Raw genomic sequence first — 14,712 nt, forward strand, 5'->3', positions numbered from 1 at the left:
TGTAATCAGCACCTGGCCTCATCTATGAAGCACAGTCGACATTCACCTCTTCCTTAGACCTCCATAGCTAATTAAAAACTCTCTCAGAGACAGCAATTGTATGTTCCGCTCTGCGTTAAGGGCTTCTTACTTTTCCTCCCTAAGGCACTATCGTAGAGCTGCCAAAATGTCACTCAAGGTAAGCTATCGACCTTCGACCCAATGCCATAGCTAAGGTTCAATGCTAGGCCATATCCTCAAAGGACGCAGCCTCCCTTGACCAAGATCTTTTAGAAATTGGCGGCTGGTCCCTCGACCAACTGATGGAACTAGCCGGTCTTTCGGTATCCCAAGCAGGTGAGGGCAGACAAGCTACCCCAGGCTGAGATACCTCGCTTCATCAACGGCATTCTGAGCATCGTCTAATCACACACCATCGCGTTTAGTATACCGCGTCCACCCCCCAAACACTGGAAAGAATATTCTCGTCGTCTGCGGACCTGGAAATAACGGTACTATATCCTCATTCCCTCCACTCATCTCGCCTACCTACCTCCATAGCCATAACCACAACCTCTAACCTATGCCCCCCCCCAACAGGAGGCGACGGCCTCGTTGCAGCCCGCCACCTAGCGCAATACGGCTACACCCCCTCAATTTACTACCCGAAAGAGGGCAAAAAGGAGCTCTATACACGACTAAAGACCCAACTCTCCAACCACTCCGTCCCATTCATCCCCTCCGCGGCGGAATTCACAACGGCCCTCCAAAAAACGGATCTCATAATCGACGCTATATTCGGTTTTTCGTTCGGCGGGCCCCTGCGCGATCCATTTCCTGAGATTATATCCCAGATCGAGAAGGCGAGTGTGCCTGTTTTGGCTGTTGATGCGCCGAGTAGTTGGGATATTGAGTCGGGACCGCCGAAGGAAGGGCCTGGGAGCGGGTTTATGCCGGAGTATTTGGTTAGTTTGACGGCGCCAAAGCCGTGCGTTAAGTTTTATCGGGGGAGACATTTCATTGGTGGGAGGTTTTTGACGAGGGATGTTGCGGAGAAGTATGGGTTGGATTTACCCAAGTATCCGGGTGTTGATCAGGTTATGGAGGTTGGAGTCGATGCCGAGGTGAGACTTTAGGGGCGGTACTTATATATGACTTGATGTCTATGACAAGGTACACGATGAATTTGGTTCGTTTCAACAACTGTTACCTTGCGCTCGTCAAAGGGCGGAGAGAGAAAACGTCGAAGAAAATAATAAATAATTCTATAGCACACGCTATCAATAGAGTGAATTTACAGCCCGGTCTCCTTGATTTCCCCGATGATACTCTTGATCCTGGGCTCCCTTCCGAGTCCAGAGTTCGAGATGGTCTGCAGAATGGCCGGGACATCATAACTCCCTTTAGCAACAGCCATAATCTCAGTGCCGCCTTCCTTCAGTATAGTCCCTAGAGCAACGAGGCTGCGATAGACAGCCTCGGAGTCTTTCTCCTTGGATAGGATCCGTGTCAATTCTGGAAGCAGCATTACGCTCCACTTTCCGGTCCAATAGCTGGATTGTCTCCCTTCAGAAGTGGAATAGACCGCAATGTTGATGTAGAGAGTCGCTATAGCTATGGTAAGGTTGCGGTTTGGTGACGGTCCACTGTTGGATAGACATGACTTTACAGCGCCAGCGATCTGGTCAAATCGATCGATACAGAGGCGACGGCCGGCGTCAGTCTCGAACAGGTTGGCTAGCATCCGGACTGAGAGCATTGCATTGTTGACATTCACCGGGGGGTCAAATACACCGCTCTCCTGCAACTTCGAGATCAGGTCTTTCCCGTTGTAATCCGCTGTCGCCGTGACAGGGGTGGCAGCGGCAAACAAGCGGAGAAGGTCAAGGCCGGGCAACCGGTTCGCCGCTGGCCAAGCGGTTGCGATTTTTAAGAGTAGGTTTACGCCTGCTTCAACAGCGGGAGAATCTTTCAGGGCGTTTGAAGTTTCCAGTTCATTGCACAAGGAAATGACCGTCTCAAGTTCAGAAGGACTCAACGATAGGTCCTTTGATCCTTCTGAGACAAGTTTGTCATTTAGCTCGTGCAACTTCCTAGCGATGATCTTGAGATTTGCTGTCCTGATGGAGAGATAAGATTTCTGTGGAAGCACTTTGGGGCGCGATTCAGGGATAGGCGCAGACTGAGCAGCAGTAGCATCGCCAGGACGGTAGCGATTCTCGGTGCCCCAAGGATCTGAGCCACCTGTTGCAGGACCCTCGGCAGGCAGACCGAGGGTAGCCCCTTGCGTATTTTGAACGATGAATTGAGCAACTTGATCAAGGTAACCCATCGGTAGCTCGTTGTCCTGGATGAATTTGGTTGCTGCCTCATACGGGTTCTGCGAGAGGTTGTAGGGTAATTTAAGAGGTGGTTTACCATCTTCAACGTCAACGTCAAAAACGTAGTCATAGTCCTGGCCCAAGTATTCCGTCTTCCTTCCGCTGCTGCCAACGGAATCGACGACGGTGCCCACTGATTCCCATTTCCCGAGTGCGGTTGACCATGTATGGGCCGTGACACTCCCATTCGCCTCACGGATCATCTGCACTTGACCATCCTTCGTACCAGATTTCTGCTGCAAGAACTCCGGGCCTGGAAGCTTCTCTTTATTTATTTTCCCAACCTGTTGCTCTGGAATCGCGGATTCTTTGACTGCCGCTTCAAATTGCTGCGTTATCTCGGCACTGGCTTGCCGCTCTGAACTCCTGGTGAAAATGCGGGTTACCCGGTCGCTTGCTCCAGTCACAATATCGCCATTTTCTTGGCAAGCTGCCACGCTCCAGACGGATATCGCGGGGTGCGTGATTGTCTGTACGCACTGTGTACCGTTCCAAACCCTTACTGTTCGATCTTCCCCAGAACTGACCAACTCGCCCGATGGTAGGACCGCCAATGAATATATGAAGCTCTCGTGGCCATGGAGTTCAGCGACAAGGTCGCCCTGGAGAGTGAACAGGCGGATGATTCCGTCGTTGCTTGCGGAGGCAAACTGTGCGCCTGTGGGATTCGACGGCGGTAACTTACAAAGAGCCCGAACAACATCTCGAGAGTCTTTGATGCTTCTAATGAGCCTTCCGGAGGTATTGAATACTCGGATAATGTTGTCTGCACAGCCTAGCCCATGAATTAGCATCAAGTCGGGGTCATCGACGTTGCATGATATTCACCTGTGATGATCGTGTCCTTATCGTAGGCGAGCACCGCCCATACACTTCCTTGATGGCCCTCTAAAACAGCCTCGGATTCCCACTTTCCGAGCTTCCAGACCCTAGCAGTGGAATCCCAGCTCCCACTTACGACCCAGCCCCCTTCCGGACATACGTCCAAAGCACAGACCGTGTGACCATGGCCCAGGAGCATGGCATCGGCATTGTCGTTCGAAGTCTTGCCGGGTTGTTTTGCTTCAATAATTGTGTCTTGGCCCCCAGAAAATACGAGCCCGTCGGGAAACTCTGAGGTAGGTGGGTGGTATGCTAGGGCGTTGATGAACGCCGAGCCATGAGAAACGATGTTGTAGTCGTAGGTCGGTGGCGGGTTCGACACAAGCTTCCATAGCCGAACAGTGGCATCCCGAGAAGCGGAGAAAACGGCTTTGGGATTGGGGAAGGCCACAGCGCGAACCTAGAGACAGAAATTTCATGATTAGTGGTGAACTGTGTGGTCGTTGGTCTCCGTGGGTTGCCAATATTGAGAGCGCGGGGAACTTCTTACATCATCGCTGTGGCCTTCCAGCGCGGCGGAGATCTTGAACTCAGGCATACATAAACAGACGGAGTGTCGGTGCCGAGGGAAGGTATCCGGGGGTTAATGGGATCGGATATGGGTACTTGGGGGAGAGATCTTTCAATGAATGAGACGAAGCGAGATGACAGGGAGAATCACCCCAATTCTGGAGCTGGCACCTGGCATTGACCTGGCAGCCCCAGCCGATGCCCTCACGGGAAGAGGGGCGTCATGTGGGCGGTGAGGCCCAGAAGCTGCTAGAAGCTGAGAGCATGAGTAATCGGCCGCTGAGAACGAGGAATTGCTGCAATGAGTTGCGAACGCCAGGGCCCATCAGCAGCATTGCTGTTGCTATCAAGGAGCTCCCCTTTGCCCATTTGAAGCGAGTTCCGAGCCCGCTCCAGCCCAGGAAGTCCCCTGCTTTGGCTCAGCTATACACCTCACGTGCCTTGAAGCTAATCCGTTTCAGGCCTAGTGCCTCTCTCAGCCTCTCCGCAAGGATCGCCGATTCGGACAAGCATCAAAAGACGACTCCAAAAAGCACATCTGGGTCGGAGTCTCCGTTCCCTCAGTTTGTTTGTCTAGAAGGGTGTCGCTGCGGCTACCGGTAGATATTGACCGATTATCTACCTGTTGGACTTCGTCTACCTCTTGTCCTATCCCTCATCAACGACTTGCCTGTTCTCGTTCCCTCTTTTGCTGCCATTCTTATTTCAGAAACCCCGCCCTTCCAGCGCTGATGACTTGACGAGACCGACGAATTTCCTTCTGTATTTCTAGCTGTACACCTGCCACCTCAAATTTCGGCTCTCTTCTCCAAATACATCGTTCCTCCGTCAACAATCCTTCGGCTATTCCCTGGGTTGGACATCTTATCTTTGTATTTGCTAACGGCCATTGCGGAATTGATATCCTGATATACGGTTGTACTTTGGCTTCATTATGGCTTCAGGTATGCTGGAAATACTTCCGCTCCTTCTTTTCCTGTATACTGATCTCGAAAGCCTCAGATATTCCAAAAGTTGTGCCTTTAACCTGCCACGGACACTCTCGTCCTGTCCCGCATATCAGCTTTTCCTCCACGGTAGAGGACGATCAGTACTATCTTGTTTCTGCTTGTAAAGGTCGGTTATACTCCCCTTTATGAGATTGCGAAGCGAATTGACTGGTCTTCGCTAGACAACAATCCTATGCTTCGTGATGGTATCACTGGTGATTGGTATGTCTTCAGTAAACTCAATTATCCTGGTCATGTCAAATTAATCGTCGACTTTAGGATCGGAACGTTCCTTGGCCACAAGGGAGCGGTGTGGCAAGCCCGCCTTTCAACGGACGCCAACATAGCCGCAACTGCTGCTGCAGATTTCTCCGCGTAAGTTCAACGCTCTGTCTCATCACGCTCCATCCCCACATTGCGTGAACTGACACATGCAACTAGTAAGGTCTGGGATACCCACACTGGCGAATGCCTCCACACCCTCCAGCACGCCCATATCGTCCGAGCAGTCGCTTTCCCACTCCAACCCTCACCGCAAGTCCTAGCCACCGGCGGGTACGAGAAGAAACTTCGAATCTTCGACCTGACGCGCGGCGGCGGCGGTGGTAGTAACAGCTCCTCTCCCACCGCTACGTCAACCAACACCGCAACGGAAAACGGCTCGTCCTCAACAACGAGCTATGAAATCGGCCCTGGCGTTCACGGCGGCACCATAAAATCCATCGTGTGGAACCGGGACTACAACATCCTCACAACCGCCGCTGATGACCGCAAAATCCGGTGGTGGGACCTTCGCTCCCGCCATCCTGTAGTAGAATACCCTGTCGAAGGAAACATCGGCAGCTGCGAACTGAACACCCTCGCGTCCCGGCCCAACGACCCCGGCATTCTTACCGTCGCCGCCGGGAAAAGCGTCTACCTCTTCGACGGCCTTAATCCAGGCCGCTTACTCAAGAAAATCGACTTCCGGTACGAAGTTGCCAGCGCTGCCGTGAACAATGACACTGCTCGGTTGGTAACGGGTAGCGCCGATGATACCTGGGCGCGCGTGTATGATTTGCACACGGATGTCGAACTTGGTATGTCTATCTACTTCTACCTCCGCATCCTTTCTCCCACCCCATGGCCACCCAAACGAATCCGTGGCTAACACGCAATAGAAGTTCAAAAGGGCCACCACGGCCCAATCTGGTCTGTCAGTTTCTCTCCAGATGGTAAACTATACGGGACAGGGAGTGAGGACGGAACAATCAAACTGTGGAAAGCGTGCAGAGAACCATATGGTCTCTGGCATTAAGTGTTGATCAAAGGTATCCAGGAATATAGACAACCCATGTAAAGACAATATAATAAGAACATAACAACGATCAATTCGTAGTCTAGTAAGCCGAGTTGGAGCCCTGAAAGCTTAAAAAAGATCGATTTCTATTCATTTTAAGTTCACCCCAACTAGTTGAACAAGAGATGAGACGGCCTTTCCCAGCGCGTTTTGAAATATAAAATCGCAACCTAAAGATACTCAACACTTTCGGATACAGGCATATGCTAGAGACTCCTCTATTCAATCATATCGATATCATCATCACCTGCAGGAACAGCCGCCGGAGGCGCAGCAGCAGGGGCCGCTTGGTCCGCCGCAACATCCTGCCCAACTGTGTCAGCACCAGTAGTTGTTGTTCCCCAGTAATCCTCCATTTCCTGGTCAAGTTCCTCCTGTGTCTTCTTAGGCCGCGCGTTACCCGCGCGGCGGGGTTCTCTGTTTTCGCCTTGTCGTCGACCGCCTCCGGTTCTGCGGGCGGGGGAGCGTTGTCCGGGAACGTATCGGTCGATGTGTTCAGGGGCGGGCTTGGAGACGTCACTACGACGGTAATTCGTAGCTCCGCGACCGCCCCGGCGACGGCGCGGACCGCCTTCGGCGTCTTCGCTTTCTTCTGGGCTTAGACTGCGCACGTCGCGGCCGCGAGGGCGTTCAACGCGGTCAAAAAGGCTACCCTTTGGCTTCTCGACATTATCGAATGGGTTTCGGTCGCGTCGTGGGCCCGAAGAAGTGATTGAGATGCGAATGGGCTGGCCCTTGGCGTTTGCGCCGTCGAACTCAGCTATCGCGGTCTTCGCATCAGAGTAGCGGTTGTACGTAACATAAGCGACGCCTTCGGAGCGCCCGGCGCGGTCGTAGACAAGGGTTACATTCGAAACGCTTCCAATCCGTCTGAATAATTCCTATGAAAGAAGTCACCGTTAGGAGCGAGTAGTCACTGAAGCTTCGTATTGTAGCTTACCTCAAGGTCATTCTCTGTGATATCGTAATGAAGGTTTTCAATGCGGAGTCGAGTACCGGCCGAGGCACTACAATCTGATAAGCCATTTTTTCATGCCACAGTATATGCGCGATAACGTACCGGTCTGGGGACGGAGAGTATCGGTCACCGCGAGGCCGTCGAGGGGCACGAGACGGACGTGCTGAGAGACTGTGAGGATGCGGGCCATTGGGGGGGTCACAGGATCGTTGGATCAATAGGTACAAAACATACTGTCTCGGTCGTCTTCATACTTGTCATGAACCCAATCTCTAGTGGTCGCAGAACCAGCAAATTAGTAACTAAAGTCGGGATCGCACAGGTTTGTTCTGCAAAAACGTCGGACAGGGGCGCCGCCTTACAGGTCCAAATCAACGCGGTCATCTCGATAAGGCTGTTGTGATCAGATCAAGAGAAACAAGGTCAGCCCGAAATCAAATCAGGTATCATGGTACTGCTGCATCATTTTCTGTGGCGATTCTCGTTGCCTTCAGTCTACCAGAAGGACAAATCACTGGACCACCGAGTGCTGTTTATCACAGTGCGAGAGAAGAGGGCGCGAAAGGAGAGGAGGAGGATGAAGGACCTAAGCGTTCGAGATTGATCGATCAGCAAAAAGGACAGTCAATTTGGGGCCCAATGGGCCATACAACTCTTGAGTGAGCGGACAATACCTTTTTTACGCCGTTTGAGCGGCGAGCTTGACCGCGACCACTTCTATTCTGGCCGCGATTCTGCCTCTGCTGTACAAGTATTGGGTTAGCTAAGCTCCGTGAAAGAACAAGCCAACGCGATCTGTTGCGAATTTTAGAATCTTACAGGGCGTTCAGCGATGATTTCATCCAAGCTGCGGTCCATATTTGGATGGGTATAGGAAATTGCTGCGTGAGGAGGAGAGACGGAAAGATTGATTAGGATTATGCTGCCGGAATTTGTACGAGACCGACAAGAAGGGGAGTAGCAATGGATGGAGAGAGTGGGTGAGGAGATTGGGAGTTGGGATTTGGAACAAGCTGAAGGGGAATGGAGCAGGGCAACCACGTGATTTTATCACAGCCTCCCAGCCCAATGTCGGCGATCTCAGGAGCTCCAGGTTAATCGCCTGTCCTTTCTTGACATTTTTTTATTTTTTTTCTCCTACTCGAGTATTATATCCCCGCGGGAATTGTGATATACATTGTGGCAGTTTGAACCTTCCTCCGAAACCGACAGGGAGAAATGCAAAAATGGGTGCGTAAATAAGGAACGCATAGTGATGCAAAGCAGCCCTGGGATGCACCGTAAAATCAATTGCCAACCCAGATATGGAACTTCCATTCGCCCCTGTCAACACCTATAGCAGCCTCGAACAAGAAAGGCAAAAGAAGGATGGGATGCGCAGACACATCACTCGCTGCCGTTGATAGCGGCGTGGTTTTGACCGTCGGAGTACTTGTCCATCATTTTCTCCATAAAGCTGATGTAGTCATACTTCGGAAGATCTCTGTCCTCCAAGAGGTCTGGGCCTTGGTGCTGAGGCATGGTTTTGACAAGATGCTCGATAATTTCATCCGGAATCAAAGAGTGTCGAAGGTCAAGCTCTGTGACATATGGCTGCATGGAAGTTAAAACTTGTATTGTCAGAGGGACATCAAGGATTGGAATACTAACCTTGCCGTCTGCAACTTCGCGGAAGCTTTGGAAGACTTGTTCCGCAGAGTTTTGATCCTCCGTCACGCTTACCATGAACCGAATAAACTGCTCGAAGCTGACGCCGGCGTTTTGTGACAGCCGGCTAGGGCCGCAAGTTTCCACATAAACTTCATGCATCTCTTCTTCGTCGTAGACAAGACCCAGACTCGCAAGTGCAGCCGAAAATTCGAGTTCCTGGAGAGTATTCGAGGAGTCGCGGTCAAAATGTCGGAATACAGACTCGAACTCTTCTAGTTGAATCGGCGTAAGGTTCGTCATGTCTCGTGCGACAAGCTGATTTTCCAAGAAAGCCATTTTCTTGGATATGCTTGACTTGACGAGGCTCAACTCGTAGGAAAGCTCGTCCAGGGTGTACGTAGTGTAGTCATTTTCCTCGACATTAGCTTCCTGGCACTGCTCTTCGAGCACCGCAATAGAGTCCAAGAAAGCATCAAGAGGCGGGAGATTGTCGTTCAGTCGCTTGACATGGGCAAGTTGATCTTCGACGTCACCATCGAGGCCTGAGATCGCAAGGGACAGGGTCTTTAATGTCAGCGCGAAGTCGTTTGCCTTGTCCGCAAAGGAACGGCGGAGAGTGTTTTTGATATCTCTGATAGTCTCGTTGATGAGTTGACTACGTTCGTGCTCGTCACGTGTCAGACATTCCCATTCCTGATCACAGGCTTCGGAAGATAAATCTGGCGGGGGATCATATGCTCGAAGACGGTATGTGCTGAGTTTCGTTTTGATATTACCCAAGAGAGCTGCGAGGTCAGACTTCTCGGCTACCCACTGGCGTTTCTGGTTTCTTTTGTACAACGAGAACTGGGAGGCCTGCTCCTTTGCGTCTTTGTATGTTCCCTCGAAGGACGAGTTCTTCCACTCCTCCCGCTGCGTGTGAATCAAGCGCAAAAGTTCTCGCATTCTCTTCTCGTAAGAGTTCTGCATTTCCCAAGCGCCATGCATGTTGTTGACAAATTTCTCCACTCGACGGCCCGCATTTTCCACCCTTTCGAGCTGTGAAAAGGCGTGGAACCAATAAGCAATATATGTCATCAATGATCGCTCGTCAGGTCTCGCGACATCACAGACATCGTCAACATCGAGGAGATCGGGAATCCCAATTTCGTTGGCGGCGATATCGAAAGCGAGCTTCATATTCCCTCGGTGATCGCTTTTGTCGAGGGCGTCAAAGTCAATCAAGTCCGGTCTATGGATATCGAGAAGTGCACAAAACGCAAGGCCGTCGTTCCAACTGGACGAAAAATCTCGGACCTCTACGTCCTCGTAACAAGCTGTCTTCCTTTGACACCACAGCAGAAGTCCAGCTTTCGCAGTCATGCCCTCCTCGTTGATATCGTTGATAGTGAACCGGAGAATAAGCGTCCAAATCAGACCAAGGATGATTTTCCGATTACCATCGACAATGTCCTCGGCTCCGATGTTGGTCATCTGAATCCCCCTCCCCTTAATAAAGTCCAGGCTCTTGTTGACATTTTCGAACTTTTGTACACGGAGTCTCGGGTTGGCAGCATATCGACCAAGTGAATCACCACCTAGAATTTCGAGTAGGTGAATAAGGATAACCTAGATGAAACGACTGAGATCAGAGACCCATATCCCGACTTTAGAGAACCGGCGTCACTTACGCCATTGGAGAGCTCCTGTACCAAATCATTAACAAAGACATCGCGAACTTTCAGCTTATCGTTGAGCCTACAGAGAACAGAGAGTCAGTTTCACAAGAGAACGAGGATATAAATGCAAGGGCAATGTCGAAGGGCGAAGACAATGCCCAAGGAAAGGAGGTAGAACAAGGGAAAGGAGCCAACCATTTTGTGAATGTCTTCTGTTGCACGTTAACCCATGACTTCTCGACCGACAGCATGATGAACGGGTCTCAGAATCGAGAACATTCAGAAAAGGTAAGAATGGTGGTGGCTGACTATCCGTGGTTGTCCTGAGGGACAAGAACCCGGCAGAGCTGTCGGATTATTGATAGACAGATCGCTTCGGCCGACGGGGGAAGATGCTCATGAAATAAAGGACTAATAAAAAAGAGCAAAGTACTTAGTCGTCCTCGAGACAAAGCAATTACTGGAATATCCGTTGAAAGTCGAAGGAAGTTCTCGATTTATTGAAAAATGAGGCGACGGAACTCGAAAGGGTTCATGTCCAGCGCGGGTGTCAACACAATCAGTCACCCCTCTGCCCCCACAGCAACAACCGCTGCCCGGTATTCTTTGGGTTGCGGTTCTGCCCCCGATCCCTGGTTTCTGGGATACCTATATTTTAATACCTCCTGGACGATGGATTCTCTCCTGTCTCTGGTATAAAATGCGCTTTTGTGGTAAGAACAGCATGTCTATCCTGCAGCAGCCAAGTCCTGTGTCATTGCATTAAGATATATTTAGCCCAAACCACCCGATGTTGAGCTTTGTTGATTTCCGAATCCACCAAGCAGAGTCAACCCTGTACGAAGCTTATATATTCCATTATATTGCCTTCTTAACTATATCACAAGCCCTACCTAGACTGTTAAGCCGCGCTGCTTGTGTCGTAACTCCGGTGCAGTCGGGGATGCGAAGGCGCAAGAATGCTCAACCGGATAGAGGCTCCAGACCGCGCCTCCCATTAATATTGATCATCTTTGACAGAGTCAAGTCGGATTCGGCAGAGATCCGCCTGTCTTCTCCCACGCCTCAGGAATAAATAAACATTGTGGGGTTGGTGCGCTGACATTGTGACTGGCTACGGACTCGGCCGAATTCTTCGTTGGATGCGAATGATTGACACGACAACCTGGCTTGCCGGTCCTTCGATTGTTCAGTTTCGTGTCAAGCTGTCATTGATCGGAGAACGTTCCTCTGTTGGCCATGACCACCCACGCCCGGTCGTCACAGTGCACTCGAAATTCTCGGGGCTCATGTGCTCTCGCGATGTTCTTCATCCTCGAAGCCGGGAAACCCTCCAACTCGCGCGAAAACCAATCTGCCAGGCCATTGATGGCGGCCTCCAGTTGTGAAGCTCATGAAGACAATCTGAGGATTCTATTGAGGCCGGCAAAGAAGTTGATGGAAAAGCAAAAAAAGAACAGCGCAATTGGTATTATTAATGGGCTGCGGTTGAGTCTTCACCATGAAGAATTGCGCCATCTCAACCTTTGAGGCGGGCGTATGATATCATGGCCACCGGCGGGGCAACCTTTCTTCCCGCCATTTTAAACCTCGAAAGCCCACGCGAAACACCACGTTCGAAACCAAAGTTCTTGTCTTTTCCAAGCCAATTAATCGCACAGGTCGAACCACAGTCGCCGGATAGCGCCATGTTAAACAATTTTGCGATCACAGACCTCCTCCCCCTCCCGAATTCCTCGGTCAAGATCCCCCGCCTCGGGTTTGGCGTCTATCGTTCACCACCTACGCAGTGCAAGCAGTCAAGTCTCAAGGCGCTCCAGGTGGGATACCGGCATATCGACACTGCGCAATTTTACGGAAATGAGAAAGAGGTTGGGGAGGCGATCCGCGACTCCGGCCTCCCTCGCAGCGAAATCTTCGTGACCACGAAAATTCTCAGCCCGGCTGGTTCGCCCGAAGCTACGTATAAGAAGATTATCGACAGCGTGGATAAAATCGGCGGCAAGGATGGGTATGTGGATTTGTTTCTTATCCATAGCTCGAGTTCCGGACCTTCGGGCCGAAAGGAATTGTGGCAGGCCCTGGAACGGCTGCTGGAAGAAGGCAGGGCCAAGAGTATAGGAGTCAGTAATTTCGGCGTGAAACACATCGAGGAAATGAAAGCGTATGCGAAGGTCTGGCCGCCACACGTAAATCAAATCGAGGTATGTCCTAGCCTGTCTTGGAGCTGGTGTCGCGAAGAAGCATGCTAAGCTGGGCTGTAAAGCTCCACCCTTGGTGCCAGCAACGAGTAATCGACGCGTACTCCAAGAAGCACGGAATCGTTGTCGAAGCTTATTCCCCGATTGTTCGAAATTATAAGGCCAACGACCTGACCCTTGTCGAATTGGCAAAGAAATACAACAGGTCGACACAACAAATCCTGATACGTTACGCATTGCAGAAGGGATGGGTCCCTCTCCCGAAAACCGATGACCCTGAGCACATTGCATCCAATGCAGATGTGTTCAACTTCAACATCGCCGACGAAGATATATCTGTGTTGGATGGACTCGATCAGGGAAGCGCTGGAGCCATTGTGGAGGCTGTTGTGAACGAGTAGATCGCTATACCGAGACACTATATAGGAGTAATGCAAATTCGAGTTCAATAGTCTGGTGGTTGCATAAGGAACGCATTAACGGATTGTAGGGTACTGCGGGAAGGATTCACGTCATGCTTTGACGAGACGATCCAAGCAAGACGCTGTCGGATGAATTGTTTGCCAATTGTTTGTTCTAATCGCGGCCCGACAAATTCACCTAGAAATGGTCAACTCGAAGAAGAAGCCAAAGGATCTACTAGTAAGGGCACCTTACCTGCGTCGTTATAAAACAAGCATAGTATTGTTAGTAGGGCCCCGGCCGAAAGATCCTTCCCGGACTCGCACATAAAAAGCAAGGACTGCGACGAATCTGAGCCCAAGTGTGAGCTCACGAACGTCCGCACCTTGTCTAGATGGTTTCTTAGATCACGGCCGCCTTGTTTGGAGGATATACAGCCCAGATTTAAGCGTTTCTGGTTTCCTATTGTTGTCTTCGCATTCCCGTTGCAGTCGACAACAAGGTCGTAAAGACCACGATCGACCAAGCTAGGGTCTGCCTGGCTGATGTACAGATTCCGAGTTGGCGCAATCAGAGTCGCTTGGGGCCCCGAGCCATGCTTGCGATATTCTTGCGTTAATTTCTCGATTACATCGGGTAGATCCTCTTCTGCCTGTGCCAGGAGAGTACGCTTGTGAGCCCAGAAGACTGGGGGTGTAAGACCATGGGCCCAACCCTCGCTATCGTCCCCTGCACCCTGGATGTATCCACCTTCGGAAATTTCGGCGCCGTAGACCCGTTTTGAAGCCGAGCAAAGAACGAAGAGATTGTAATCTTCCCCCTTCAGTAGATCTGTTGGATGAAAGTATGATTGGTTGGCCCAGGCGATCCGGATGGGCTTTCCTAACTTCTGCCTGAGATCATCCAGATTCAGCTTTAGACTCTGGGAATTAATCAGTCCACATTGCTGAGTGTAAAGAGGGAAAAGTGGCCTAACAAATATACCTTGAGTGAGTGGACGAATCCATCGATCCTTTGTTCAATCTGCGACGCCTCCGATGCGGCTAGGTAGTTTGGCGGCAACTCCACGGAATGATATGCAGTCTCCGAGGGAAATAGCGCTCTGTTGAAGACCGCACTCCAGATGGGAATAGTCTTCGATAAGGCATCCGGCATCACTAGCGATCGTCTGTGAGACAAGATACATGGTTTTTTGGTTGGAAGCTAATTAAATCACTTACGCTTTCCACGACGAGTCGAATCAACTATGATACAGCTGCATGAATAGAACAATTGAGGTTAGTACAGGGAACCGAAACCCCGAGGCTCATTTTGACAAGGACGACGACGGAGTTCACTCACCCCCCATGCTCCCGAGCAATTGATAGAATTTGCAGATTCAGCCTTCGAAAGCTGAAATCCCACTGGCCAGTATGGCCGTCAGTGCTTTTAAAGTATGCGCTCCCAGTTTTGATCTCAGGCGGGATGTACCAACTTCCACATCTTTCATTGGCAATTAGAGGCAGCGCGTAGTGAACTGCAACTTCGCGAACAAAAGCAGCGTCAGCATCGATGGAACGGAGTCGGTTATTAACAGAGAGTGCGGATCGTCGCAAGGAAGCTAGAGTCTGGGATACAGATAACTGCTCTGTGGAAGGGAAATGAAGCGACGATACAGACACGGGAAATTCGGCCTTGGAGGCATTATCCATGTCTGCGGGTGTGATTGGCATCGCCAGAATCAAGACCGACGAGATTCAAAGCGTCGAAGGTTTCCTGAAGGA

The 14,712-nt window shown here is 50.9% G+C and overlaps 7 protein-coding genes across 7 annotated transcripts; 3 read left to right on the top strand and 4 right to left on the bottom strand.

The window, feature by feature from the left end:
* The first annotated feature begins 39 nt into the window (after positions 1–39).
* BJX67DRAFT_351287 (NADHX epimerase) lies at positions 40–1,265 on the top strand. Its single transcript, XM_071028898.1, has 4 exons — positions 40–178; positions 228–336; positions 426–491; positions 580–1,265. Exons 1-4 carry the CDS (start codon positions 101–103, stop codon positions 1,113–1,115), a joined length of 789 nt encoding a protein of 262 aa, XP_070887170.1. The 5' UTR covers positions 40–100; the 3' UTR covers positions 1,116–1,265.
* Positions 1,266–4,077, bottom strand: BJX67DRAFT_351293 (WD repeat PLAP family protein). The gene is made up of 3 exons (XM_071028899.1): positions 3,733–4,077; positions 3,189–3,642; positions 1,266–3,135 (listed from the first exon to the last, which is right to left on the bottom strand). Exons 1-3 carry the CDS (start codon positions 3,778–3,780, stop codon positions 1,274–1,276), a joined length of 2,364 nt encoding a protein of 787 aa, XP_070887171.1. The 5' UTR covers positions 3,781–4,077; the 3' UTR covers positions 1,266–1,273.
* Positions 4,078–6,112, top strand: BJX67DRAFT_351295 (WD40 repeat domain-containing protein). Its single transcript, XM_071028900.1, has 6 exons — positions 4,078–4,696; positions 4,755–4,868; positions 4,924–4,963; positions 5,021–5,116; positions 5,183–5,820; positions 5,902–6,112. The coding sequence occupies exons 1-6, from the start codon at positions 4,687–4,689 to the stop codon at positions 6,036–6,038; spliced, it is 1,035 nt and encodes a 344-aa protein (XP_070887172.1). The 5' UTR covers positions 4,078–4,686; the 3' UTR covers positions 6,039–6,112.
* A 186-nt stretch (positions 6,113–6,298) lies between these two features.
* On the bottom strand, positions 6,299–7,228 carry BJX67DRAFT_380391 (putative RNA binding protein; the record flags this gene model as incomplete). The annotated part of the gene is made up of 3 exons (XM_071032783.1): positions 6,299–6,961; positions 7,021–7,094; positions 7,141–7,228. The coding sequence occupies 3 exons, from the start codon at positions 7,226–7,228 to the stop codon at positions 6,299–6,301; spliced, it is 825 nt and encodes a 274-aa protein (XP_070887173.1).
* Positions 7,229–8,057: 829 nt separating this feature from the next.
* Positions 8,058–10,860, bottom strand: BJX67DRAFT_351302 (alpha-actinin, sarcomeric (f-actin cross linking protein)). The gene is made up of 4 exons (XM_071028901.1): positions 10,542–10,860; positions 10,359–10,425; positions 8,689–10,296; positions 8,058–8,631 (listed from the first exon to the last, which is right to left on the bottom strand). The coding sequence occupies exons 1-4, from the start codon at positions 10,595–10,597 to the stop codon at positions 8,425–8,427; spliced, it is 1,938 nt and encodes a 645-aa protein (XP_070887174.1). The 5' UTR covers positions 10,598–10,860; the 3' UTR covers positions 8,058–8,424.
* Positions 10,861–12,034: 1,174 nt separating this feature from the next.
* On the top strand, positions 12,035–12,948 carry BJX67DRAFT_371581 (aldo/keto reductase family protein; the record flags this gene model as incomplete). The annotated part of the gene is made up of 2 exons (XM_071031104.1): positions 12,035–12,550; positions 12,613–12,948. 2 exons carry the CDS (start codon positions 12,035–12,037, stop codon positions 12,946–12,948), a joined length of 852 nt encoding a protein of 283 aa, XP_070887175.1.
* Positions 12,949–12,992: 44 nt separating this feature from the next.
* Positions 12,993–14,640, bottom strand: BJX67DRAFT_371582 (initiator tRNA phosphoribosyl transferase family protein; the record flags this gene model as incomplete). Its single annotated transcript, XM_071031105.1, has 5 exons — positions 12,993–13,147; positions 13,205–13,871; positions 13,934–14,106; positions 14,170–14,204; positions 14,291–14,640. The coding sequence occupies 5 exons, from the start codon at positions 14,638–14,640 to the stop codon at positions 12,993–12,995; spliced, it is 1,380 nt and encodes a 459-aa protein (XP_070887176.1).
* Positions 14,641–14,712: the final 72 nt, after the last annotated feature.

Source organism: Aspergillus lucknowensis, assembly GCF_044049455.1.
Source record: "Aspergillus lucknowensis strain CBS 449.75 chromosome Unknown BJX67scaffold_15, whole genome shotgun sequence".
Classification (NCBI taxonomy): Eukaryota; Fungi; Ascomycota; class Eurotiomycetes; order Eurotiales; family Aspergillaceae; genus Aspergillus; species Aspergillus lucknowensis.